A 27,924-nucleotide genomic window follows, 5' to 3' on the forward strand; every position below is an offset into this window, starting at 1 on the left:
TGGTCAGAAATGACTCAATAGTTGGACATTCTACCCTGAAATAGAATATTATTTAAACATTTGCAGCTGGGACATTCTCCAACGGAAATGACAGAAGATGAGAAATACGGAGAACATGTACTTTGGAAAGAAGTATTTATTAGGTATATATCAAAAATAAATTGAGGGGACAGTAACTTTTCTGTGTTGGAGAACCAACCTATGAATGTCTCCACGGCCCGGTTTCTGTTCAAATGTCGACCTTATTAATCTACACAAATTCTGTTTTAGGGTGGATTGTGAATTCTTGCGGCCTCGGGATCTTCTCCTCTGAGAACGTGCCCCCAAACCTGATTGGACAGAGCGTGGCCGACGCCTTCTGACGAGCAGCCAATCGTTCCGTCAGCACTGGCCGGTTCCGGTACATCCTCTGACACGACCCACGGGGTCTGCCCGGGTAGTCGACCTACCCCTCACGCGGAGCTGTACGGCTGCCATTCAACAACAATAACAACACAAACTCGCGCCGGGGACCCCAGTCAGCTTGAAAGCCAGCAGCCGGTAGTGTCTAACGTCTTGTTTTGAGTGTTTTGACGGCCACGAGAAAAAAGTCCAAGGATGGATCCGCTGGTTGCCGCGATTGACCAGGGCACGAGCTCGACGAGGTTTCTGGTGAGTGACGTGGAGTGGGCTCAACGTGTACTACATTTCTCACAGACTGCCTGAGGGCTCGTTATCGATGCAACTAGTGCGTTTTCCTCCCCCTTATTTAACCGCATACCGTTAACTGACAACAAACAACGAAGCCTTGGACTGAAACAAACCCCTGTTGCGAGTGGACAGGAGAACTCTGGATAAGAAATAAGTTAATTAGCTTGCAGGCTACACGGCGAGCTTAACCCCCTCGATATCTGTGACGTTTTGTCGTTCTGTATAAGCAAGCAGCATTTCTAAAACTTAAAGCTTAAACTGCAAAGAAGACATTTACTGAGCGAATGAAATGATAAGCGTAGAGTGCGCCCATACTGATAAATGAGCACATTGCATGAGAGCAGCGAGTCTTCCTGTTTATTACTACAGAAAGCTTTTCTTCAGAGTTTCAATGTGCAAACTGTTAGCACAAAAGGCTATCAGATTCACATATAGCATGCAATTTGATAACAACTCTATCAAGTCAGGTAATGCATCCTATATCAGGTTTATTAAGAGCATAACGACATTATACATTTTAAATCAGTGTTGCATTATGAAATAAAATGGCCGTTATGAAGTGATGCTGTCAAGTAGTAACTACTCCGCAGCAAAACATGTAACTAGACAATGTAGTGCCACTTTACACCGCAGTACATTCTGCATGCTGCTATCTGTTCTGTAGCTACCTTAAAGTTTTTTTTTTCCCCTCAAGACATCAAACACTAAATATATTCAGTGACTTTTAAGTATAACTTACAAGTTTGATTAGGAAATACAGGAACACAAAGCCTGTTGTATGCTGGAAAACATGAAATGTCACAATTCACTGTTACACAAACTTGGTATATTATAATATAAGTAAGCATGAAGTAAGAAATGCCTTGCAGTGGATGTTGAAATGTTGGTCACTTGGGTGATGTTTACAGGTAAGGCACGTTGAATTGATTTCTAAGTGTAGTAATAAGAATGTTGTGCTACGAGCCGGCTGTGTTCTGAGGACTGAGCGTTAGTGTTGGGACAGCATTGTGTGTTTAAAGATCATAACGAGTCCGTTTGCATTAGGGGTTTTCTGTGAAGGCAGTTATAATAGAAGCGTTAGTTCAATCACAATTCATTGTTATCGCAGTTGATAAATAATCACTGAAATGATTATTGAAATGTCAATCAAGCTTTTTGGGTTGCGCACAGAGAAATATTGGATGATAGCCAGGCATTTGTTGAAAGAAAATTGGAGGATTGCAAAAGTTCATGACCCCTTTTAAAGGGAACCAACTCACTGATAATGTTTTGTGAAATTGCCCTCTGTTTTGTTTAGTTCGTACCGTTAACCAGCGAGGAGACTACCTGTGTGCATACTGCCGACGTTACCTTGGAAGTCTGCTTTGTGCAAACCCACCAGGTTTTTCCATTTGTTACTTTGTTCTCACTGTTGAGCAAAATGAATCCTGTCTAGTGATCCAATGTGAATTAAATTGGGCTTCCTCAAGTAGGTCAGCTGGAAGATTCAGACTTGCCAAAGAATAGGCAGAAAGGCTTTCTGAGGCCTGTGATAGGGTAGATCAGGTAAACATGTCTGAAATCTGGTGAACTGAGACCACGGGGAGTCACTGGCTGGTTTCTGATTCAAAACACCAGATTGAAACCTGCTTTTGCTTTTAAATTGGTTGACAGGTCTTTATTACAAGGACTAACACAAGAGAACAACTAAATCTAAGCTATGATTATCTCCCTGTTACATGAGTATTGTTTGTAAGCAGTTCACAGGAGAAAAAACACTTATATTTTAAACCATGAACAGTTGAGAAATACTCAAATGCGTATTTTCCGTCTGTAGCCGAACCTCTTTCATTATGCTTGGGATCTCAAATTTATTTGGTAAAAAATGATGGGCGTCCACAGCAAACAGGTGCCATAACATTGCTCTGGATGTTTTAATTAGTGACCAGTTATTTCCAAAGGGCCTTGGACCTGTTTGTCCCTGGCTGAATGCTGATCTGATGACACTTAGGTCAACCACAGAAAAGGTCCGAAAGTTCAACTTTAACCTAGAAGGTTGTTTTTGAGGTTCATCGCAAGACCCACGTGACGATAAGCGAACACGTCTGTAGTCATAGATGTTGATGATTGCGTCTTTTGCAATGTTAAAATCAATCCTCAACATAACTGATCCTCGACTCCTGCGTCCTCCAAGCGTTTTTTTTTTTGCAGCAGATCCAAATTCATTAACCTACCCTGACTTTTTATAAACATATTTAATAGTGTCATAAAGACGGCCTTGACTTTGGTTTTAGCCAAAGTATGTAATTGTCAGGCAATACTTAATTATTAGATTATTCAAGTTGATTTACCTAGTTTGCATGCCTATATTTGTGACTTCACATACAAATCATCATTATATATATATATATATATATATATATATATATATATATATATATATATATATATATATATATATATATATATATATATATATATATATATATATATATATATATATATATATATATATATATAATTTTTTTTTATTATGTGCATTAGCTGGCTCCACCAGCTTATTACAGACATGTAAAGCAATGTAAATAGAATGACAACACAAACTTTGATCATGAAATGACCAGAGAGGTGAATCCAGGACTGGCATCTGTCACAGTCTCAATAAAAATGATCATCAAGTTTAGAGGTGTATTTGTTAGAGTATATGTATTAGCTTGTATTATGCTGTACATGTGGAGTTTATTATTCGTCTTCTTCTTCTTATATTTATGTAGCTGTCTGAATTTTGAAGTTTTGTGAGTAGTGGTGTAAGGTGATGTCAGTGATCTTGTGGTTTTGCCTCCCCTCTGTGCACTCTTTTTATCCAGATAGTTTCAGAGTCGTGTGCTGAGGTTTGGGGGTAATCTGCCTTCTGTGCCAAAATGGGCAGATGGTTTGTCAGTGAAACTGTTCCGAATGAGGTCTGCGGATTATCTCGAGTATCTGTGTCATCACGTTTGGAAAGTGAAGTTGCACTTGATGTCGAATTTTACAGAGTGTAATGTTTTGGCTTGTTGAGCACCACAAACTAAATGCCACTTGAGATGAGCGACAAAGCTTGACAATTATCATCTGGAAACCTTCTTGGTGGATTGATAACACTCTGACTTGTACTCTGGTCAGCTTTTTGGGGCCAGCTTGACAAACACCTAAGTGAAGGGGAGAATGTGGTTGATTGAACTTGTAGGCATACGTATTCTGTGGACACGATGTTGCCAGATTTTTAGACTTTGAATATTTGTGGTGCAATTTTTGGACTTTTGTGACGTCAGAGGTCCTACTTTAACTGGCCCAGTCATATGGTCTGTCCTTTTGTGACAGGCTGAGGATGTTCCTGTTTGCTGTCCAACTGTGTGACTTCAACTGAATGTTACCTCTTTCCTTTGAGTGTCAAAGGGGTCAGCCTGCATGTATCTGTTGGTCTGTGACAGGATCATGAAGTTTAAAGAGTTCAGGGTTGCGGTGTGGCTGGAAACTGCTTGTGGGTCATAAGTTCCTCGAGGTTAATGTTTCCCAGTTTTTCCTACTGTGGTGTATTGCTGTGTCGAATTCATCTAACAGCAATTTGAGTAGTGTCTGTAGCTGAATTGTAGGCTTGTACTGCTGTTTTCACAGGAGGGTAATGCTACGCAGAGCTTTATCCTATTACCTTATTAGAAGAAATGCTGACTTCTGTCTGACTCTAATATGCTGCCTCATGTTAAATCTTTCCCTCTCTCTAATAGGGAGCAATTCTTTATTGGAGTGACGTTCGTGCCAGGTGCTGTGCTGCAATGTGGCAGGATGAAATCCAGCCAATGACCGTCATCTCCTCACTCTCTGTCTTGTCTTTTCATCCCTCCCCACTGTGTGCTGTGTCACAATATATCGCTGGAATAATAAAACTTCCCGTCACCACTCCAGTCCAGTGTTGTGCCAAATGATGTTCTTGCAAAGATAACATTAACCCTTTTTGCCTTTTCCCCAAGCACCTCCCTGTATCCTTTGTTTTATTTCTATTCTTGGTCTCTTATGAATTCAATTTCTCCACAGGTGTTTAATGCAAAAACAGCTGAACTGATGAGTCACCACCAAGTAGAGATCAGCCAGAGTTTCCCCAAAGAGGGGTGAGTTCCTTGAACTTTATAGTAGGGCTGCAACTAACTCATTATTTTCATTAAAAATGAATCTGCCAGTTGCTTTTCAATCAATCAATTACTTGTTGCAAATGCCAGAAAACAGGGAAAATGCCTGTTATAATTTCCCACAGACCAAGGTGACCCTCTTCAAATGTCAGACATTCAGCTTCTGTATGACAAAGAAAAGCATCAAATCCTCACATTTAAGAAGCCGGAAACAGCAACTGTTTTGCATTTTTGCTTAAATGACAAACAATTATTCGATTATCAAATTAGTTGCAATTTTCTGTCGATTGATTAATCGACTAATAATAGCAGCTCTATAAGAAGAAAATAGTCTTAGATGCAGGGCTGCTAAGAAACTCTGAAAACCAGCAGAACCATATTCTCCTGGTACAACTTTGGTGCAGATAGTAGAGTGTGGATGGATGTTTACTTGCTTATTTTAAGGTTCATTACTTTAGCTATTTGCTAAACGTCCTTTTATACAGAAAATGTTTGAGAATGGCAGAAAAAGAACTCACTTTATTTACAAAGAAATATTAAAAGATAGTGTTTTAAATCCATACTGTAAAAGAAGTGAGTTGCAGATTGTAACAGCTGTCCCCTCCTTTCTCCCTTGACTGTTTACCGGGTTACTGAGGTTACAGTTTAACTGCATTTTAGATTAATCTCTTACTTCATTTGACGTGTGTAACATACGTGAGTCTAAAGTCCAGCTCTTTTTTTTTTATTGAACGCACAAAAGCTGGCTTGGTTGATACATTTTCAGATGTTACTGTCTACTCTATTTAAAATGTGGTTGATGAACACACTGTACAGAGTACCAGAGGCCATATATTTGGCTCAGCCTGTAGTCCAGGTCAGAAACATTCTAGGCCGTGTAAGTAATAGATGATAAATGATGCTCAATGTTTTCGTTACAGAAACAATAGCTGTAAATCCTGGATGTTTTTTGCCTTAATGCACATATCCTGAGGCTAGCAGTGATCAGTTTATTTCATGTTGCAAGGTTCCATCAGCCAGAGGAGCCACTGTTTACTTTTACTAATTCTCAGAAAGGCCGCCATAACAGTTTCCTCTATGGTGCGCGAAAGGCATTTCACCTGCAACCCCAAACCTACTAACACAGTACAGCCGTGTGATAGGCAGCAGGAAACAGGTAGTTATTTTGTTTGCATCTTTGGATCTCTCTGGACCAAAACGTGGGCTTTTGTGTGCTCACATGCCTGCATTTGTGTTTCAATCAGCTGGGTGGAGGAGGACCCCAAGGAGATAATGCAGTCTGTCTATGAGTGCATGCAGAGGACTTGTGAGAAACTCTGCCAGCTCAACATCGACATCTCCAACATAAAAGGTGGGGCGCTGTTGGTGCTGTGGGTGGAGATCTGTTAACCACACCTGTAGCTGGATGAGAGAACAAAAACTGACACACCTAACAGAGGGGAATGGGGTTAAAGTGGGGTTTTTTATTGACATTCACGTTGCTGCTGTTTCCTCAGCGGTCGGGGTGACCAACCAGAGAGAGACGACCCTGGTTTGGGACAAAGAGACCGGAGAGCCACTCTACAACGCCATTGGTGGGTGCATTATATATCTGAATGAACAAGTATCACTGCCAAATATTCTTATTTACATATATGACAGACACACTCTGTAACGAAGTATTTCACATGGTTAAAATATATCAATAGGGGAAGTTGTGTAAAATAAAAAGAAATGACTGTATTTGTAGACAGACATACACCAAATTTAGACATCCTCCCTCAATCCAACCAGCGAGTTAAGTGTTTTTATAAAGATCCCCTTTGCTACGACTTCTTTGGTTACAAACTTGTGTGAGGCTTAACACTCCATGCTTCTTAGCTGTAACATCTTACTCAGACAAATAAGGAGATTATGTCATATGGGAAGCAGCAGAGCACATGACTAGGTTTCATCAGAGTGTAGTGTCCTATGTCATGCCTGTCCCTGGCCCGCCGCCCACCATCCCATGTGGTAATGATTGATCGTAGGAGCTGACCACATGCAGTCACCGCCCACTTAAGGCCTGTGTGCTAATATTACTAGGAAAGACAAGCTTTCATTCATATGCTGCTGTCAGGCAAAAATGGCACAGTTTCACCAACTGGTGCTCCTGGTTCCTTGAAGCTTTATAGCTGCAGGCTAAAGTTTCTGTTTGATGTTGAGGTGTAATAACTTAACGTAAAATAACGGTTATCTTCAGGTATATGAGGTCGATTTTCATTGGCTTCAGGTCTCAAAGAATGGAAGCGAATAGAATGGCTTTGTAAGTTATCTGAGCAGAATTTTAACTTCAATCTCAATACTAAATCTACTAGGTCAGAAAATTAAATATTACAAGAAATAAATGTGAGGGGTCAGAAGATGATTAATGTGAGGGGGGAAACAGTTCTGCACAGATGGGTTTATTTTGTCTGAATTTTCTCTAATCACTTTTATGAAATTTCACCTCTTTACGTGTCTAAACATTTTCTTGCAACTCATATATAGACAGGCAGAGGTTGCAGTTAGAAGTTGCTTTGTTTCATGGGGGCATATGCTGAAAAGGTTGGGAAACACTGCTCTAGAGGCAATGCTGAAATGGTGTTGAGGGTGGCAGGAGAAAGCCTTAAATGTCAGCATTCATTCTTTCGTGAATGGACTAATGTAGTATAGACGTTTCTGTCTAATCCAGATATTTTAGGTTCCTGTGTGTAAGCTGCCCTCTGCTTTGTCTGTAGTTTGGCTGGACCTGCGCACGCAGTCAACAGTGGAGCGGCTCATCAACAAAACTCCGGGACAAAACAAGAACCACCTCAAGGTGAGAGACGGACAAGAAATCCTTCATTTGTTTTAGCTTTTAGAGTTTAGATTCAGGCTGCAGCATTCACACACTCCAGAAGTATGAACAGCATAAGCAGGTATAACGTATGTATGGATGATTGGAATCCTTTGATTCTGAATTACTAAAGCTCTCTCCTATATAGTTGTTACTTAGTGGTGCTTTAGTTTAGAATAGAAGTCTGGGAGTTTCTCTGTTTTGTTTTCTTTTCCCTTTTTGATTTTCTGAAATTTGAGTATCTTCAGGTTGAGATTTTTTTTTTTAGCTCAACCCATAAGGACAACGCTCCTTTTTATACCAAACAAATGCTCTGATCTGTTTCTGCTGTTCTCCCCCCAGCACAAGACAGGCCTTCCCATCAGCACCTACTTCAGTGCAGTGAAGCTACGTTGGCTGCTGGACAACGTGGATGAAGTGCGCCAGGCGGTGCTGAGTGAGCGCGCCATGTTTGGCACAGTGGACTCCTGGATCATCTGGGTAAGGGCTGCTCAAAGCCTGCAACTGTGTACCAGGCCTGGGTCAGATGGAGCTGAGACTAAAACTAAAGCAAACAAATCCTTCTTAACAGGCTTTTCTCTTTTACTTGCTTATCTGCACTGAGTGAAGTCTACTTACAACCTGGAAAATGTAGTTTCTTATGTGAGTCAAAGCCAGGTAGCACAAGAGAAGATGCTGTGCTTTTCTTGACACCAAAGATATTAAAATCCAGTTTCCATTTGTGAAAATATGCTTATGGGCCAGCGCTATTTCAGCGCCCCCCCTTTTATTTACAACATTTGATGCACTTAGTCCAGTGTTGTTTTTCCTCAGTGCCTGACGGGGGGCAGGAACGGAGGGGTCCACTGTACAGACGTCTCAAATGCCAGTCGCACCATGCTCTTCAATATTCACACCATGGACTGGGACCCTGAACTCTGCAGGTAAACAAACCCATGCAGACACACACACACACAGTGGACCATTTGATGAGCATGCGATCAACTGGAATCACTCCCTTTGTATCATGTTTGGTACATTATAAACCTGCTGACTGCTGCTGTGCTGCCTCTAGGTACTTCGATGTCCCAATGGAAATCCTCCCCAAAGTCAGAAGCTCCTCTGAAATATACGGCTGGATGGTAAGCTCAGTTAACCTTCAGACCTCTCTGTCTGTCTGTGTACGCAAGTTTTCTAATGCACTGTGTCTGTTGTATGATTCTGTGATACTGTTTGTGACGTGAACCTGACCTACATGTATCTACTTTTGAATTTCCGATGGACAGAATGCGTATTTCAAATGAAAGTCAGTCTCATTAAGAGGATTTTTAAAAAATCATGATCCATGAAGAATGATATAAAGAATTCCTATTGATGAGCTGATATCAGAGAAGGCAATGTGTACAAATAGCAAAGGAAGCAAAGGTCTGCTTTTTAAAAAATGGGTAATTCAGTATTTTCCGCAGCTTTAAGCGCTGCAGAACTACAGCTTGCTTGTGTAAGGTTTTACTTGTAAAGAAGGGACAGATGTATATTTTATCACATGCTTACAGAAATATTTGCTTTTTACTATTATTTCACATGCTACAAAGAGCATGTGTTTACACTTTTATTGAGTGTGCATGTTGTTATTTACTGTTGGGAAGCCCCTGCCCACATCCTCCCAAGCCTACCTTTATATATACCTTTTTACATGGCAGCTTGTCCATTGTCCAACTATTTCTCACAAACTGCAACAACCGTTCTTAAGATGAATGACTAAATAATGCTAGAAGAGATGTCCTCATAAGAAAGGAGACAGGTTCTTTGGCTGTTGCTTCTCTGATGTTTGCAGCAGCATATTTAATGGAAAAGCCCCTGATCTTCTGTTGAAATGGTCACATTCCGTCAACTCGAGATACCCGTGTAAACAAACTTTCAGCCAGCGCTGCTGAAGGGGCAAAGGTGGTCCAGCTGTTAAGATGATAATGTGATAACTTCCCTATTAAGTAATAAAAATGCACCTGACTATGATGACTCTCTTCCTGTTTCTGCAGTATGTATTACACAATGGGGATTTATTGCATTAAGATGGAAATTTGCACTGATAACATACTGAATCATTTCATTTTGGTTGGGATTACTACAGTGACAATATTCATTTAGTTTTAGTAGTCCTGTTATGTAGCTCACTGTGACATAAGAAAGCAATTCTATTGATATATCTTATTATACTAACTCATTACCTGAATGTGTTTTTATTACATCGGATTATTGCATTCTTGGCTACAAATAGGTATTTGCCTGTAACATGTTTTGTTGTCACATGTTTGTAGCAACATGTCCTGTTGAGGACTATCATTCAAATCCAAAGCTTTTCAATGTAGACACACGTACTGTAGTTATGTGCTCTTGCTGTGTGTTTTAGTAAAGACCTGGGATGAGCAATTATACAACAGTCAGCATTATCTTGCAGTCATTCATCCAAACTCTAAACACGTGTGTGTTTCTGTCTTCTAACCAGAAATCCAGCGCTCTCGCAGGAGTTCCCATCTCGGGGGTAAGGACTGTGGCATGTTCTGTAACTTTGTCATGATCGTGACATCTGTCTCTGCTTAGAGTTGAGGTTGTCGGTGTGCTGTGGTGTATGTTACATGTGGCTTTCCTGCGGACATTTGAGGGACGGATTTTCCACGAGAGCCCCACGATACCAATATTAGCCTATCACAGAGAGATTGTGTCAATGCATATGTCGGCCTAAAATGAGCAAGACACTGATCTTTGTACACTGCGAAGGTCAAATTGATTTAATGCTCACACCACACTACTTCATTTAATATTTACTAGTTAGTTTAGTGTAGCAAATTCACATTTTTAAAACGTTTTTATTAGCTGTGTTTTTTTATGTAGTTGAATCTTAATTATAATATTGACACAATTCTTTAATAAGCTCATTTAAGGCATTGTCAAAAATGTTTTATGTTAAAAAAGTAATTTCAGCTGGTTGTATTTGGTTGGGGGTGTGTGTGGGGTGCGTATATGTGTGTGTATAATGCATGCATGGGCCTCTAACAGCGACCGTGTCTCTATCAGTGTCTTGGTGACCAGTCGGCTGCCCTGGTTGGTCAGATGTGCTTCAAGGAAGGCCAGGCCAAAAACACGTAAGCCATCCGCCGTTTTCTTTGCTGCGTAAGTGTTGGAATGGCTCCGTCTTACATCATCCTTCAGCATTCTGCAGTTGTATTGTTGAAACCAGCTGAGGTGCCAACATTACATAACATTAAAGACAGTGTGGTGCATGTAAAACATAAACTGTTTTGTTAAACAAAACTATTAAAGCCTGTTTCAGGAGTCGCTAGATTACGTCACGTGCTAATTTGCATGCACGCCATAACGCAACTATTTACATATATACATAATTTTCTAAAATGAACGTTTAAAAAAAAAATGAAGTCAAGTTGACTCAAACTAGCTTTGTCATTATTTCAAAGCTGCTATCATCTCATCAATATGTGTCCAAATCTACCTCTTAGATCTTTTATGAAGGCTGCTGTAAAGACTGTGGAACTGAAGTATGAAGAATAGAGAGAATCCACACAGTGGAATAAAACGTAAATAGTCAAGTTAAATCCTTTAGAATAAAAACAAAGGAGTTCCCCGGACAAACAATGGGGATCAGTGATTGGTCATTAGGTACACACATTCACAGCTCATTCACTTCTGTCTGGCTGCTGATTGGTCGACTGAACGTGCATATTCACTGAGAAATATTGGCGACTCTCTTCAAGGGAGAAGAGTTATGGTCTGCCCAAAAAGTTCGGTCACTAGGTTCTTTTTTGAACAAAAGTGGCCAAAGAGGTCTTGAAGTCGGCAAACATGATTAAGTCCCCAATGTACACAATGTAAGGTAAGGTAGCTAAAAGTTTTTATCATTGTAGAAAATTGGAAAGTAAGGAGTAAAATAGTTTCCCCTACTTATTCCCTTCATAACCTTTTAATCGACTTCAAAAGCATGTTAGGTGGGAATAAGCATGGAGAACTGAGTATCTCCATCATTCAGACATAGAGGAACTTCTAAGTGAGGGATGTTTTTTCATCATCAGTCATTCAATCGTGGCTCTCTAATCTATCTTACTCTTTTTCCATTCTTATGTAAAGGTATGGGACTGGTTGCTTCCTGCTCAGAAATACCGGGACCACGGTAAGATATGGCGCCCAAGAAAATATTTCATGGGATAAACAATCTGAATAACATTCATGTCTTCTCACTCGGTGTAATGTTTTTCTTCTGTTAGCCTGTGATTTCAGACCACGGCCTGCTGACCACAGTTGCCTACAAACTGGGAAAAGACGAGCCTGCCTGCTATGCACTGGAGGTGTGTGAGAGCTTTCTTAGTCCTTCATTTTGAACTAGGTTTTGTTCCTAAATTGCTTCCACATTGTAAAAATGTCCTCCACCGTGTGCCCTGGTTTGTCATTCCGACCTGCCTGGTGCTCTGATGCCATTTGGGTCCGATGTTTTTCTTTCCTCCTCCCAGGGTTCAGTGGCCATCGCAGGGGCAGTGGTACGGTGGCTGAAGGACAACATGGGCATTGTGCAGTCTTCCTCAGAGATCGGTACTTACACTGTAGCATCGTTCCTAATCTTATGTTCATAAACAAAATGCAGTCGTGGTTCTGGAGTGAAATTCTTTCCAATCTGTCTGTAGCAGCTTAATTGCTTTTTGATTATATAATGCAGAAGACACATTTGTTTGAGTAACAACTCTTCCTCGTGTTTTTTCTCACCGTGTCATTTCAGAGAAGCTAGCAGCTGCAGCAGGCTCGTCTTACGGCTGTTACTTTGTGCCGGCTTTCTCCGGGCTCTATGCCCCCTACTGGGAGCCCAGTGCAAGAGGGTGAGCCAGTCAGCTGTGAAAACACGTCTGAACTAGTAACTGTAATTTCACCCTGAGATGAGGAGAAAGGGAGAAATTTTAGTAATAATGTGATACTTGTTTGATTCTAGGAAGTTTGTTTTCTTGTATAGATTCTTAGTTTCTTCCCCAGAGACACATCTGCAAAGTGAAAACTAGCTGACCGTATTCTTATTCAACACAGTGGCTTAATGACAGCTTTACACTTTGTATATTTAATCGATTTCCTCTGTTTTCCAGCATCATCTGTGGGCTCACTCAGTTCACCAACAGGAGCCACTTGGCTTTTGCTGCCCTTGAGGCCGTCTGCTTTCAGACCAGAGAGGTGGGCAGTGTCTCCTTTCTGCTTCTTCATTATGGGTTTTCTTCTCCTTGCTCTGAGGATGTGGTGATGGGGTGATTGAGAAAAGCACATGCAACAGCGACAGCACCTGTCCCAAAGAGCACAACAAAGGCATATTGCACAGTAATACTGGCTATTGTCAGCCATGTGTGACAACTTACTGCAAAAACACGACAAGTTTATTATTATTATACGTATGTTGATGTTTTGCTTGTTTGACATGATAGCATGCAAAATGCTTAAAGGCTAATTCCGGTTTATTTCAACCTGCCGTATTTCCCATAAATGTGGCTATTGTGACCCTGTGGGTCGTGCTGACTCTGCACTCGCCACCTCAGCTGTAGAGATTTGGGGAAACAAGGACTCGCGCAAAACAAGGGAAGGGGAAGCTGCGCGAGCCTCCTACAGCTTTCCAAATAAACCCGATTTTACATGAGCCATTTCAAACGCTTGTCTCTGAGTCCGACCAAAAGTTAACACAGTAGCCTTCTTGGAATAGCCATCATGGCTAACTGCATAGAGACCTACATCTGGTACTGAATTTGCTGGCTTACCTAACCACCGCAGTTTGTTTCCATGTGTGAGGCTGACTTCCACTGCAGTTATTCTGTTTTCTAAGGAAACTCAAAAAGTACCATGACTTCCCTCACACATAGTCACAATGGCCACATTTATGGGAAATATACCGGAATTTCCCTTTAAATTGATGCAGTGAGAGTTTGAGTGTATTCATTTTATAATTTTTGGAACCAACTGAAACACATGTAATCCCTTAACATTGAAAATGCCAAAATGCCAAAGCAACAACTTGATTTCAGCAACAGCGATAGTTATGGAAAGACCCTGGTTGAGGTTTTGTGTGAGTTTTGTGGTATTGGCTGAAACTGGTTTGTATTTAAGCGAGTGGCACATGTGTGTATCAGATCCTGGATGCGATGAACCAGGACAGCGGTGTCCCTCTGACACAGCTGCAGGTGGATGGAGGCATGACGTCCAACAGATTACTGATGCAGCTGCAGGCTGACATCCTCTGCATGCCCGTAGGTAAGAGGACTCTCTTAACCCACGCATGTATGTACTCATACACTCAAACACACACACACACACTGAATATACATGTTTATCACTTATTTTATATATATATATACTACTGTTCATGCAAAGATGCAATCCAAAGTGCTGATCATTTAATGCAGATAAAATATAAGGCAAAACAAGTGTGTATCCATGATCAATGTAAAATGACTTAAAGGACACAAGTAAAGCAAAAAATGTAAGGCCAGTCAGTACTTAAAGGGAAACTCCGCTGATTTTACATGTTAAAGTCTGTTTTCGGGTGTTGGGGAGTACTACTGTTAATGTGAAAGAAGTTAAAGCCTTTTGTGTGAAGTCTGATAAATTGATGGGCGGGGCTGTAGCACGCTCCCCATCTCTGCTGCAGGCTAGAGGCTCCGGGCTACATTAGCCGCTACTAGCATAACACACCTAAATCTCTGACCGAACTGTCGCCGTTCTGGTTGCATTGTGGGTAATGTAGGCGGCAGGTTTTGACAAGGAAGAAGAGTGCATGGAATCAAAAAGACGATATCTCTGGTTCTGCCGCTTCGATTTTGATCCTTTTTTATTTACATTGTGTTATAATTGGTTTACTCTGACTGTGTTTGGAAAGCAGAGCTGTTGTGAGACTGCTCAGAGTGTGTCTGAGGGGGGGCAGCGAGTCTCAGCACCAGCTGACATAGGGGACTCTTTTCTGGGCTCAGCTCTTGGGTTTGGAGGGCTCTGGAATGGAGGGGGTCAGGGCGCTGATTTAAGGTGATTAAAACATGTGAGTGCTCTCTTTGAATGTAAATTATCAGCGGGTATCTGCCTACTTCTGCTCTACATGCATCTGTTGGTGTTTTTAAAGGTTCTGTTGAATGTGTCCCAACGTGTATTGTTATGATGACTGAGTGGACCCCACACTTCACTACCATACAGCGCACTGAGCTGGATCACACTGTCAAATTTGGAAATTATAAAATGTTCTCTTAATTGCATTTAGAGTTCCTCAAGTGTTTTCTTTTAGTGCATTCACTGCCATGTTGAAACTCCCTGATGCTGTTCTGGTTATACCAAGGCAGGTATAACTCATACTGTGTTCAGTGATATGAATATTTATGGTAAACTGGTATTTGTTTTCCTGGGGTGTTTTTGAAAAGTCCTGACATTGGTTTCCTTCATGTTTCCTGCCAGCGCCCAGTTCTGACAGTACTGTTCTACTATGTCCAGCTGTTGCTGTTGTCCTTGTTCAGTAGGAGACAGTAGGACAAGGTCATCAGCGTAAATCAGAGACTTCAGCTCTCTATCTAGGAGGGAGAGGCCAATCTATCATTGATGTGGGTAACCATTGACTCGAGTCTGAACCTGGACTTTATACCCCTTTTGTCTTCCTGACTTTTGTCCCATTTAAAAACAAAAAAACAAACACACACGTACCTTGACTTTGATGTACAAGAGGGTAAGAGCACACATTTACTGGTGTGTCCATAACTGTACCCATGAACACTACATCGTTAGTCAAAACTGAGTTGACATTACAACGTCCAGCTTCATCCATACTTGTGGATAACAGGATACATTTAAACATTGTCCCTCCCTGATTCTCTGTCACATAAAAACATGTTTGCATTTCAGTAAACAAAATCATTAAATTTAATTTGGAGTAAGGGGACTCTGTTGATAGGGTGGATTGTTCCTAATTTCTTTATTTTTCATGTGCTTGTTCCTGTGTGGTCTCATGTTGGTCCAGTGCGACCCACCATGTCCGAGACCACGGCTCTGGGTGCAGCCATGGCAGCGGGGGCAGCAGAGGGGGTGGAAGTGTGGAGCCTGAGCCCCGGTCACCTCCCACACGTCACGTGTGAGAAATATGAGCCTCAGATCAACTCTGACGGTAAGGAAAAAAGACCCAGAGCAAATGTGTGATGCACTTTTTAGCTGCTTGATCCAGTTGGTTTTGATTCTTAGCATGTGATTCTCCAAGAAGGTCCTCAAACATGACACTTAACACTTAATTTGCTGCCATCTAGTGGATGTAACGATCATGACAGTGTGTCTGAAAAAAATCGCTCCGTATCACCTCACCTGACCCGTCTGCCTGTGCGTCCGCTTCACAGAGAGTGAGTTCCGCTTCGCTCGGTGGAAGAAAGCCGTCCAGCGAGCCATGAACTGGGAGACCACAGAGCCTTGCTGCAATGCCAACGGTACACATAAAATTTAGTCTTATTTAAGAAAATGTATGACTGAAGTAAGAAGTTATTCCAGCAGCTCAATCTGTGACATATAGGAATTGTTTTTAATGTAGTTTTTGTAGCATTTTTCCTGAACCTCGAGTGGTGAACAGGTGCAGGAGTCTGATCCATCTTGGATGCTCTCTTTCTTATTCACTGACAACAGGTTTAGGAAAGAAGATGAACGGCGCCCCCTGGGGGGTCCCTCCTACTCCTGCCCCCTCCAGAGTGGACCCCTAAGGTCCGACGTTTACTGCTGCATGCCATGTGTGACAGTTTGAAGTGATACAACACTAACTTCTTGTGTTAGTTGTGTTGTGCCGGGGCTGAATGTGGCACGGTCACATTTCTGGGCATTACTAACACAGTGTGCTGAAGGGTTTGACCGACACAGGTTCTTCGTATCAATAGAGATCTTTTAGGTTCGAAAGGCCTCTGAAAACATAGTCTCAACCATCAATGGGAATGTGTTTTTTTACAAGCTTTTTAAGGAAGAGTGATCCACTTTACCTGCTGAATGGGGAATAATGATGTCTTTATAGAACTCATTTACATAAAACACTAATTGAACAACTGAGTAAATGTAAAAGAAAAACTAATCCATCCAAAATTTTAAGTTTAATTATACTTAAAGAGGAACCTCCATCAACTCTGTATCGGTCCAGTCCTAGTGTTTATGTGGTATGGGTGTGCATGTTACTATATTTAGTACTTTGTCCTGCTGACAATGAGGATCTGTTGCTCTGTCATTAGCTTAGCTGCAGTTGGTTTAAGGCAGGTTTAAACCTGTGTTGTCTGGATCACACGGTCTGTTAAACCCCTGCACATGTGTTTTAGTCTAAATCCAGTTGCTGTGTCCTGTACAAATCACTTAAACACCGCTAGAGGTCATTGTATCTGAGGTTGAATGTCAGAATATGGTGTTACAGAAGCAGCAACAAGTGTGAGTCAAATATTTAATACATCCAAAATGCATCTAACCTGAAAATGACCCAAGCCAACCAATTTTGACAATCTTTAATTTAGAGTTGTCAACATAAAATAATTTGAGAAATGGCCTAAATAAATAAAAGAAATGGTTGGATGTGGAACTTTTGGAACAGCGTTTGGTTGTCAGAGCTTAGGGGCCTTGGTGCAGAATAAAATGTTAGAAGATCACAAATTACAGCAGAGCCAAACCATGGAGCACTTTAAAAGCAATCTTAAAGTGAACTCTACAGTGTAATCCAGCCAAGGGATCTTCAGGGTTTGTCAGAAACCCTGCTGCTGTAGACCACGAGCAATAATCAAGGCAAGAGGAGACGAAGGCAGCGACCTATAATACGATGTAATATAGACTATATAAAACATTTAAGCCTATTGATTTTTGCTACTGGGAATAGGAGACAGGATTTAGGATTCATGATGTTTTTAGGTCGATGTCATTTTCATTTTTGGTGATTTAACATACAGCCTAGTGAACAATGAAAATGAGGCTTTTTTTAAATTTAAACTACTACCGTACTGTTGCGCCTCTCAAACACCTGCGTTGGGCGGATCATAAGGTAACTTTATTATGCATCCGGTTTAGCTGCAGTTCAGCTGAATCTGGGCTTGTTTTTAATTGAGCATTCAGGGCCAGGTCCTGTTTAGCTGGGCCCATTCTAACCTGCAGCTAAAATAGTCAGATGCTAAGTGACAGAGCAACAGCCTCAGTGGGTTTACCTGTGTTTGGTTCAAAACATTTCTTGGAACTAACTGCTTTGCCTGTAGACTTTGTATTCAACCAGAAAAAAACAGTTTGACTGTCACTGTCTTTCTGAGAATTATCTTTTTTCACCTCGCAGATCACCAGCAGTAAATGTGGTCCAAAACCTTCATGGGGAACATGGAAGCCTACTATGGAGCAAGACTGGAAGACGGAATGTGCTCACAGTGAATAAAGGACTTGACTTGACATGAGGCAATATGCAGTCGGGTGATGCATAGCCTTCTGGATGTAGTATTCCATGGCTGAAACCTCAAGTGCCAGCTGGAATGAATGAAGAGTGAGACGTGTGAACTTGGTGCTTTTTAAAGCAACTATGGAACCATTTTTGATGGAATTTGTCGTCCTTTTCTGAAAAAGAAAAAGTGTTCTTAAACCATCCTTTGAAACCTATGAATGTGCCTTCTTCAACTTGTATAGTAAAGCTTAGGGAAAATCAAGTGGTAGTCTGAAGTAAAGAGTCGCACTATTGTACCTCCTCACTGTAACAAAACGGGATTACTGTACGGTTAGTTTTTTTACCGTTTGTTCTGTACATAGTGTTGCTGTTTGTACTTTGTTCTTCTAAATTTGGGATGTATGAGATCCAAACAACTGTGAACAGATGACTTATTCAGTTCTTGAAAATGGCTACTGCTCATCTTACCTCATGTTAAAGTGGGGTTTATTCTTGGAGGAACTTAAAGGGACAGTTCACCCTAAAATGAAAAAATACATATACAGTGGTGTGAAAGTGTTTTCCCCCTTCCTGATTTCTTATTTTTTTGCATGTTTGTCACACTTAAATGTTTCAGATCATCAAACAAATTTAAATATTAGTCAAAGATAACAAGTAAACACAAAATGCAGTTTTTAAATGAAGGTTGTTATTAAGGGAGAACAAAATCCAAACCTACATGGCCCTGTGTGAAATAGTGATTGCCCCCTAAACCTAATAACTGGTTGGGCCACCCTTAGCAGCAACAACTGCAATCAAGCGTTTGCGATAGGGTTTTGAGCATGAACTACCATTTTAAGGTCATGCCTGGCTCAATCCAAGATAAGAACAGAATGAAGACTTTGGAGTGCCCTGGTCAAAGTCGTGACCTGAATCCTATTGAGATGCTGTGGCATGACCTTTAAAAAGGCAGTAACAACCTTAATAACAACCTTCATTTAAAAACTGCATTTTGTGTTTACTTGAGTTATCTTTGACTGATATTTAAATTTGTTTGATGATCTGAAACATTTAAGTGTGACAAACATGCAAAAAAAATACAAAATCAGGAAGGGGGCAAACACTTTTTCACACCAGGAACTAGAAAACTCAGCAACTCGCACCAAAACAATCGAGATGAATAAATAGCACTACAGCTAAGAGGAAAAATTGTTTCCCATTATTCAGAACTGACGTCAAGCTCACACTTTGCAGGCTCGCAACAGCACTTTATAATTTATCCTGTGTATGGAAAAGATGATTGTGGGAGCCATGGAGGTTTTTAACGGGGAATAGTGTTTTTTTAGCCAATTGTTTTTAGGATGGATTTTAAAAGTTCATCATTACTGAGGTCAGTGCTAAGACTATAGGGAAACCCCTCATCACATCTGTCCATTAAGATAAGTCAAAGCAACAGAGTACATTTTAATTCTATTCATAAACAATTTATATTTATTCAGTCATATGTAAGGACAGGTTTTTCAGATCCGAGTGATCGTACACACCCACTGACGGAAATCTTGGAGTTCACTTTTTCAGAATGAACTCGTCTGAAGATTAAGTGACATTTTATGAAAGTTCAACATTTTATTCAGATTTTTCAGCATTTAAAGAGAACATTTGATTACTGTATTCATTTCTGGTGATTAATAACTGACTGGCTGTAATTTACTTAAAACGGTGTGTGTTCAACTTTTTAATGTGTATCTAATTATCCCAGATCCTATTAGCATGCCTGCCAGTTGTTTTTCTGTCATTTGACAAGATGTGTAGCAAGTCCTTCAGCTATGCAGGAATGTATAGATGCTGTAAGAAATGTAATTAAAACCTGACTTGTATAATAAAAATGAGTACATCAGCACCTCACATGGTTTATATCAAGCGACTTCATTATAATTAGCATTAGTAACGTCTACATAATGAATGAAGCAAACTTAATATATTCATTCATTAATAAGTCAAATTTAATATTGCAGTCAGGTGTAATGAAGAATGGTAGAAAAGTGAGCAAGTAGAAGTCCACAGTGACACGAGGAATTCAGCGGCCTCTTCAACACAACATCCACAATGAAGTGTGTTTAATTTACAAAATACTTTTGCACAACTCATAGGAGGAAAACTGGGCCTAAATGATGTGTGAGGGACCCTACACATTACATAGCACCCTGTTCAGAGCAGGAAGTTCAGGTAACAAAAGGGCAGTTCTTCAGATACACAGAAGAGGAATCAGTTCAGGAGGACATTTAGTTCACTTGAAGGGGTTCAGCGTGAGAACTGCCGCTTGTCACCCTTTCCTTTGTTGACATGCTTAAAAATTTTGGATTTTTGCACGTTGTTGGACTTCTGGTATCCAAAACCGCCTCCGCCGCCTCGCTTCTGCAGCTTTGCACCTTTACTGCTGTGGACGTCTAGAGAGAAGAGTTGAGTTAAGGAAAACAACATTGTTTTTTAATCATTTCTAGATTATTCTATGTGAAATGAGGAATACAAATCATGACAAAAGAAAATTAAAAAAAAAAAAAAATCAGTGTACGCTTTTAAATGTGACAGTTTGTAGAATCACAGCAAAGGATACTCAGGTCAACATATGGAGGAACTTTGAAGCCAAAAGACAGCGCCACCATGGGGAGGTTGAGGGTGTTGACGCTGTAGATCTGTTTGAGCGAGTGGGAGTCGTAAGCCCTCACGTAGGACTTGTAGGCCTCTTGGGCTGACTTGTGGAGATAGTAGTTTTTCTCAATCAGCTTCTCAAGCTAAGGAACAAGTTTGAAATTAGACTTGAGCAATCAGTTGGTCTTTGAATAGATAACTAACAACTAACATTTAAAGATATGTCGAAGCTGCTGAGACATCTTCATCACATCAATTAAGCATCACTAAGCGAAGAAGTAGAGTTCTTACCTGGGACTGGATATCAGAGATTTTACTCCAAGAAAATTCAAACTCGCTCAATGGAACCTGGACAACATAGGACCCATGTAAATAGAGGCCAATGCCATTTAAATACATGGTACAGCAGTAGCAGTAAAGGCTGCAGACATTTATCACAATTCACTGGAAAACGGGAATTGCGGAATTATGTGATGCTAAAAACACTAAAGTAAAATGAACTGTCTATCTAAATGAAAACAGTAGAGTTTGAGATGGTTACCTTGGCCTGTTTCAGGAAGCGGAGGAAGCCCAGCTCCTCTGGTCGGAGGATCAGGAGCGCGTGGCCTCTGCCATTGATGCCCCTGGCTGTTCTGCCCACCCTGTGGATGTACTCCTGTGGATGGAAAGTAAAGCTTAAAAAAGGAGTCCAAATCTGTGACTTGTCTAACTCAAAAAGCGGCCTTCACAAGGTAGCGACACACACAAGTGAAAATGTAGGTGTTTTCCCCCTTCAGATTTTCATTAGAAAGTATGCAGATATAAAAAGGAGCAGATTGGTTAAAACTGATTTTACCATTGTTTTGTTTTAATTATTATTATTATTATTATGTTGTTGTAGTAGTTTCAATACCTTGGGGTCATCTGGGGGGTCATACTGGACGATCCAGTCCACCTCAGGGATGTCCAGCCCTCGAGCTGCCACGTCAGTACACAGCAGGATGCCTGAGTCAGCGTTGCAGAACTGGAAGAAGGTGGTGGTACGTTTGGTCTGCTTCTGCTTGCCCTGGGAAACAACGATGAGAAGAAACATATTTTTTTTTTTTTTTTTTTTTACAAAAGCTGGCTTTGTAGATGAGGCTGTGGCATCTGAATACTGTTTAATGATGTTAGGAGGTAAGTGAAACGTCTTACATGGATGGCCATGACAGGCAGGTCGATGTAGTTGAGTAGTTCATAGTGGAATTTCACAGACATACAGGAAGAGAAGAAGACCATCAGCTTCTTCTTGCGGTTCTTCTTCAGGAAGGTGAAGAGCAGCAGGAAGCGCTTCTCTGATGGGCACACCACATAACCCTGAAACACAAGAGAGATCACGTTATATCACTATAAAGTGACTATATTAGTGTGCTAAGGACCTTCAAGGCCAATCCACCTTCAGTATAACACTGATCGGACAGAAACGTAGCAGACAGTACCTGCTCCAGGCCATCAACAGTGGCATTGTCTTTGTTGTCATCCACGCCGACATAGAGGGGCTCTCTCTTCAGTGAGATGCGAGCCAGGTCCTCCACCTTACGGGTCTGAGTGGCTGAAAACAGCATGGTCTGTCTCTTCTCTGGAGAAAACACAGGCAGAAACATTCAAACGTGATTTACAGAGAGCAGTAATTTAAACTGACCATGAAGAGTACAATACAGCCTGTGAAAAAACAGTTGTATAGTGTTTCTTCAAATCTGAGAAAATACCCCTGATGATGTCATCAGAGTTGTCTTTGCTTGGGTTTGGAGACACCTTTCTTGTGTTTTTTTTTTTTTTTTAATAACAGAGAGCCTGTGTTAGAAACCGGCAGTGTGGAAATTGAAATGTGGGCATTTAGGAAGCAGGGAGGGTTTAAGAAAAGATGTTATCAAGTTGCATTATGGGAAGGATCCAGTGTTTTTGGTGCATTTTATGGACTAACGGTCAACATCTCTCTGCCTTTGCTGCATTTATTTTGACCATTATTTAAAAAATCTGTCACTTACAATCTCACAACTTTTCCATAAAGTTGTGAGATTGTAGGCGACAGATTTTTTTTCAGTGCAATACTAAAAGTATGTAAGTGTAACAAAACCATACGAAAACAATCCAATCAAAGCAGAACAAGAGCTTGGCAAAAACAGATACGTACTCGGCAGCAGTTTGATGATCTGCTTCAGTTCCTCCTCGAAGCCCACCTCTAAGATGCGGTCGGCCTCATCAATAATCAGACACTGTAGGTTCTTGAACATGAACCCAGGCGTATTCTGAAGGCACAAGACGTTTCTTTAATATTCTTATCCAAGTATTAAAAACAAGCAGGGGCTGTAAAAACCCCAAGCATTTATAGTAGGAACACATCAATAACACAATGATCTTGTGTTTAATGAATGTGTTAATACCACCAACTCTACGAAGCTTAATGACAAATAATATGAATGGATAATGAACTGTTTCACACACTACTTGTGTCCAATTCATAGTTTCATCATCTTGATACGGTACTCAGAACATGCACTGGTTCCAGAAACATTGGTACTGTAGAAATGTGTGTGTGTGTGTGTGTGTGTAATACATCCCCTCAGGACTGCCCCCTGCTCACCTGGAGGTGGTCCAGCAGACGGCCGGGTGTGGCCACCAGGATGTTGACACCGTTGGCCAGTCTTTGAGCCTCAGCTGAGCGGTTGCTGCCCCCCATGATCAGACCATAGGTGTGAACATGGTGTGTCATCAGCTCCTTCAGCACACCGTAAGTCTGCATCGCCAACTCACGTGTGGGTGAAAGGATCACTACACCAGTGCCTGGTAGGAGGAGGAGGAGAAGAGGAGGACATTAGTTAACTTACATTATATAGTTTGATACATGTTTCCCTCTCTGTCAGCAGCCCAGAAAGTGCTAAAGCCAGAAAGCACTGCGGAGATAGGATACATTAACAGGAGTATTACCGTTCCTGGGCATGAACTTGAGTTTGTAGATGAGCTCTATAGACGGGATGAGGAAGGCCAAGGTTTTACCACTACCTGTCTTGGCAGCAGCCAGAACATCCCTAGAGAGAAGCAAAGCAAGCAGAAACACTGTCTAAGTATCCACAAAGTCACAATACGGTTCTGGTCTAAAATTAACAATATTAGTATTTTTTTGACCATCTCAAAATGTGTGATTATTTTAAAAAGGAAATGAAGTGACCTCTAAAGGGTCGCAGCCATTGACAAAAGACACAAAACCCAGTTTGACATTATGGTACATCAGATACAAAGTTACAGCCAGCTCAGGAGAATCAGACTTACCTTCCCTCCAGCAGGGGCCGAATACTTTTGTGCTGGATCTCAGTCATGTGTTCAAAGCTCATCTCCTTCACTGCTTTCAGCGTGTTCTCACTCACCAGCCCAGCAAGAGAGGCAAAGGATGTGTCCTCAAATGCTCCTGAAATATCAGTTAACAGTTAGCGATAAGTGGAATGCTTGCCCAAAAGCAGATTCCATTTAAAGAAAGGCCACGATGAAGCATGACAAAACAGCATGGAAAGGAAAAAAGTTGATTTTCCTGGAAAAGGCAAGATAATCAGCCACAGGAAACTAGTAAAATCCAACGTGTCCTTGCAGTTACTCCTGTCAGGAGAATCACTGGTGACTCTTCCTAAAGACAACCACAAGAGTCTCTGTATGCCTTAGTTGACACCCATTTCATGATGGAAACACTGAAAGGGCAACACATAAAGGCAACACAGCTGAATTTTGTTCTTAACCGCCAGTGAATGTGTGTGTGTGTGTGTGTGTGTGCAGATTGAACAGTTACCAGTTTTAACATCAGATAAAGAAATTAAAAACAACCTGTTCAGGTTAATGACTGCAGCAGCACAGAGTACTACAGTAACCTGGTCATGGTCCGATTTCTGATCTAACCTGGTTTCTTAAATGTCATCCAAATGAGAAACTCGGTTAAATCAAACACAGTGGACACAGCTGGATTTCTGCTGAAGAGTTCCTGGTCACGTATATATGCAGTTTGTGTGCACATGCGTATGAATGAGAGGCAGGGCAGGTATCAACAGTGTCACTGTGACAACAGTGTGGCAGTTTAAAAGCAGAGATCAGTACTCGTCGCTGTGTCCATGTAGCTAAAATAACTCAATAGAAAGTGAACATTTTCAGCCATGGAATAGAAATCTACTTGCCCCTATACAAACAGTTTTATTTATTAGCGGTTATCAAATAACAACAAAAACTAATTGTCATATTTAAGAACAAAGTAAATTAATCAGAATAAGGACTGTGTCCTTATTCTGATTAATTTACGTAATAAATGCAACAAACATTCTTGCATATTGAAAGTTATGACACTCCTTCTCCCCAGAGATGGACTCCTTAACTGAGTTAGTGATAAATTATTATAAACTTGCAGCCATTTTCTCGTGAGTAGGGACGTGTATTGTTAAAATTTTATTGATACTACTATTCTTATCGGTTCTTTTTCATTACTAAATAATTGCTTTAAAAATATATTTATATAAAAGACAAAAATTCAGAACAGGATTAGAATTGAATATTTTATCTCACTGAAAATCTAAAATGTCAGTAAAATAAATCATATTCCTGACTTCAAAATACGGAGCGAAGTTTAGAAAGAACGAAGAACACAGACATCGGTCAGTATCAGTCCTTCCTCCTGTCTCTGTCCTCCTCCCTCTGCTGCTGCTGCGACTCACTGCCTGCAGGTAAGTTACAGCTTGTAGAGGGGGAGGGGCTGGTTTGTCTCAGTCAGCAGTAAGTGCCAAATTTTAAGATACGCTGCAAACTAAGCTAAACAGTTAGACTACAAACAGACAGCTTTGGTTTTAGCTTGTTTGTAACAATTCACTATTAGCCGAGCTAGCTCGCTGCGCTTGTGTAAACATAGAGACTGCAGACAGAGCAGATTAAAATGTTGCTTTCCACATGACATGTTTATGCTTGTTGATGCTTGTATTGATAAAGTATTGGCTTTTTACTCACAGTAACGAGCGTAGTTGTTGTCAACTGGAGTAATCCCCACCACGGCCCGTCTGATCTGCTGACCTCTGTGAGTGTGTGTGTGTGTGTGTGTGTGTGTGTGTGTGTGTGGAGGCGCTCGGCCCGACACAGACAGCAGGAGAGGATGCAGGAGCGTGATAATACTACGGTCTTTAGTGATTTAATACCGGGTTTCAGTACACATCCCTACTCGCGAGAGCCTGATCGGTACTGTGCATGTGCAACTTTCAAAAGAGAGATGAGAAGGAAGTGAGATGGCTTACTCCTGGGGGATTTTTAACTTCTTTTGCAGTTGAATTACTGCGTATCTCTATGGCTTAATGACTATCATGAGCACCAGTGACACCAAGTCTGTATCCACTAATACATTTTCTCATCAATGTCATCATTTATTGGATAGAATTTACAATCCGGCTGCCTATCTTTTACAGTTTGACAGCACTCTGACATTAGGTTGTGACTCAATTACCTCTACAACTTCCATTTCTCTCATTCACAGTGCCTCATGGTTTGTTAATCTGACTTTGTTTGGTGCATAAGAGATTATAATTAAGTGATAAATGTATAACCATGCTCCTTAAAGGGCGTGCATTTATTATCTCCATTTATTTAATTTTGTGCTGCTGTAGTCTTTTTATTAATGTGACAGCATTCAATTCAGACATGAATAGTGTTGGAAGTGTTAATAAGTCTGACTTTTTGTTTTTTTATTAACCTATACATGTCACAACTTTCACAGAAGAATGCCTGGCTCAGACATGAGACTACATGTAAAATTGCCACCACTTGTCTGAAAGGGACATAAGAGCAAATTCTAAATAAATATGTCAACAAAGTTTTTTTTTTTTTTAAACCACTGTACTTTTTACAGAGCTCTTATTTATTATTATTATTGTTATTATTATTTTTAATCTTCTGGACTCAGCTAATGCACATCCTCACAAGTAAGCTGATAAAACTGCTGAAGATCCAGGTCTATAGTAAGCAGACATCTATTTCCTCAATACCTGTTAAGCCAGATGGTAATTCCGGTTGATCTTCCTCTTCATCGTCTCCCTCTCCGGTTTCACCCTCCTCTTCATCTTCCTCCTCCTCCTCTTCAGCTTCCTCTGGTTTGTCAGTAGCCTGTTCTCCATTTTCATCTGCTAATGATGCTCCCTCCTCCTCCTCCTCCTCCTCTTCTTCATCATCTGCCTTTTTCACTGTTTTGGTCTTCTTCTCAGCTGGAATGAGGATTATGACATGTTAGTTAGCCATAATGAAAAACTGTAGTTTGTCAATGACAGGTTGACAAACTCCTCTAGCTGTTACCTGGAGATTCAGCAGTGTCCGCAAGCTTTCTTTTCTTCTTTGTCTTCTTCTTCAGTGGCGTTTTCTCTGCTGTGGTCCCCTCCAACAGTACCTCCACCTGCTGCTTCTGTTTTTTCTTGGGCTCGTTGTCTGTCGTACAAGTAGCTGCTGGTTCCTCACAACATTCCTCTTCCAGTCTGTTTGAGTTTACTGTCAAACAGTGCAACAAAACACATTTTTACCTGATCAGCCAGATGCTGTGGAAAGAGCTGTTAGCAGTAGAAATGTATTTAATGATTATACTTCTTGGGAATTTAAGATGTTTCTTCACGTTTATGTAAGTACGTATAAAGTTAAACCTTTTTGGTTTTCTGCAAGTAAGATCTTGAAGGAGAACTGTGGACACCTAAACGTGTTACAGTGCTAGCTAGCTAGCTGAATGTATGCTAAGCGATCTCCTAATCACAACAATCTGTGACAAATTACGGTGACATACACAAATAATTGAATAATGTTATTAATTAAGGTCAGCTAACGTTATGTCTGTCAGTGAAATCCCAACTTCAACGTTTAACCGGTGTGACAAGAGCTTCCGATTAGGAAGTCATGCCGTAAAGGAGCTAACGTGGCTAGCTTAGCAGGCAAAGTTCGTCACCGCTTCAGAGACAGAGAAAACTAGCAACACCGACCGAATACTTTTTATTTAAAGCACATACCAGTCTCTTCGTCTTCTGTCCGTTTCTTACGTAGTTTGCGCTCTTTGTTCTTTTCATTACGTTTCTGAATTTTCTGTCGGAGAAGCTTCATCTGTAGGTCCGCCATGGCAACGGTGCGCTGCACACGTGTGTACGTGTGGCGTTCAGGACCCGTCGTGGCACGAGGCTGCAGTGCCTGTGTGAAAATGCACCTCGCGCACC

General features: G+C 40.9%; 2 protein-coding genes across 3 annotated transcripts; one reads left to right on the plus strand and one right to left on the minus strand.

Moving 5' to 3' along the window:
- Positions 1 to 325: 325 nt before the first annotated feature.
- Positions 326 to 19,963, plus strand: LOC122885501 (glycerol kinase-like). 2 transcript variants are annotated; one of them, XM_044216674.1, is made up of 20 exons: positions 327 to 651; positions 4,741 to 4,814; positions 6,077 to 6,183; positions 6,329 to 6,406; positions 7,571 to 7,650; positions 8,011 to 8,148; positions 8,482 to 8,591; positions 8,723 to 8,789; positions 10,151 to 10,186; positions 10,720 to 10,787; positions 11,785 to 11,827; positions 11,922 to 12,002; positions 12,165 to 12,243; positions 12,428 to 12,524; positions 12,783 to 12,867; positions 13,809 to 13,929; positions 15,674 to 15,817; positions 16,041 to 16,127; positions 16,321 to 16,395; positions 17,981 to 19,963. In XM_044216674.1, the coding sequence occupies exons 1-19, from the start codon at positions 598 to 600 to the stop codon at positions 16,392 to 16,394; spliced, it is 1,623 nt and encodes a 540-aa protein (XP_044072609.1). In that variant the 5' UTR covers positions 327 to 597; the 3' UTR covers position 16,395; positions 17,981 to 19,963. The 2 variants fall into 2 exon arrangements, with proteins under 2 accessions (XP_044072610.1, XP_044072609.1); XM_044216675.1 differs by lacking the exon at positions 16,321 to 16,395 and having other exon boundaries at positions 326 to 651.
- A 76-nt stretch (positions 19,964 to 20,039) lies between these two features.
- ddx18 (DEAD (Asp-Glu-Ala-Asp) box polypeptide 18) lies at positions 20,040 to 27,915 on the minus strand. The gene is made up of 14 exons (XM_044216673.1): positions 27,724 to 27,915; positions 27,029 to 27,217; positions 26,725 to 26,940; positions 23,996 to 24,131; positions 23,654 to 23,754; positions 23,310 to 23,509; positions 22,860 to 22,974; positions 22,165 to 22,304; positions 21,881 to 22,042; positions 21,600 to 21,752; positions 21,249 to 21,362; positions 20,999 to 21,055; positions 20,673 to 20,850; positions 20,040 to 20,505 (listed from the first exon to the last, which is right to left on the minus strand). The coding sequence occupies exons 1-14, from the start codon at positions 27,827 to 27,829 to the stop codon at positions 20,360 to 20,362; spliced, it is 2,013 nt and encodes a 670-aa protein (XP_044072608.1). The 5' UTR covers positions 27,830 to 27,915; the 3' UTR covers positions 20,040 to 20,359.
- Positions 27,916 to 27,924: the final 9 nt, after the last annotated feature.

Source organism: Siniperca chuatsi, linkage group LG12, assembly GCF_020085105.1.
Source record: "Siniperca chuatsi isolate FFG_IHB_CAS linkage group LG12, ASM2008510v1, whole genome shotgun sequence".
Lineage (NCBI taxonomy): Eukaryota > Metazoa > Chordata > Actinopteri > Centrarchiformes > Sinipercidae > Siniperca > Siniperca chuatsi.

Excerpts from the sequence above, each read along its gene's own strand:
- LOC122885501 (XM_044216674.1), top strand. The coding sequence starts at position 598 with ATGGATCCGCTGGTTGCCGCGATTGACCAGGGCACGAGCTCGACGAGG. Across the intron at positions 6,407-7,570 it reads GCCACTCTACAACGCCATTG|TTTGGCTGGACCTGCGCACG; the intron begins GTGGGTGCATTA and ends CTTTGTCTGTAG. Across the intron at positions 8,592-8,722 it reads TGGGACCCTGAACTCTGCAG|GTACTTCGATGTCCCAATGG; the intron begins GTAAACAAACCC and ends TGCTGCCTCTAG.
- ddx18 (XM_044216673.1), bottom strand. The coding sequence starts at position 27,829 with ATGGCGGACCTACAGATGAAGCTTCTCCGACAGAAAATTCAGAAACGT. Across the intron at positions 24,132-26,724 it reads ATTACCATCTGGCTTAACAG|GAGCATTTGAGGACACATCC; the intron begins GTATTGAGGAAA and ends CTGATATTTCAG. Across the intron at positions 21,753-21,880 it reads TGCCTGTCATGGCCATCCAT|GGCAAGCAGAAGCAGACCAA; the intron begins GTAAGACGTTTC and ends GTTGTTTCCCAG.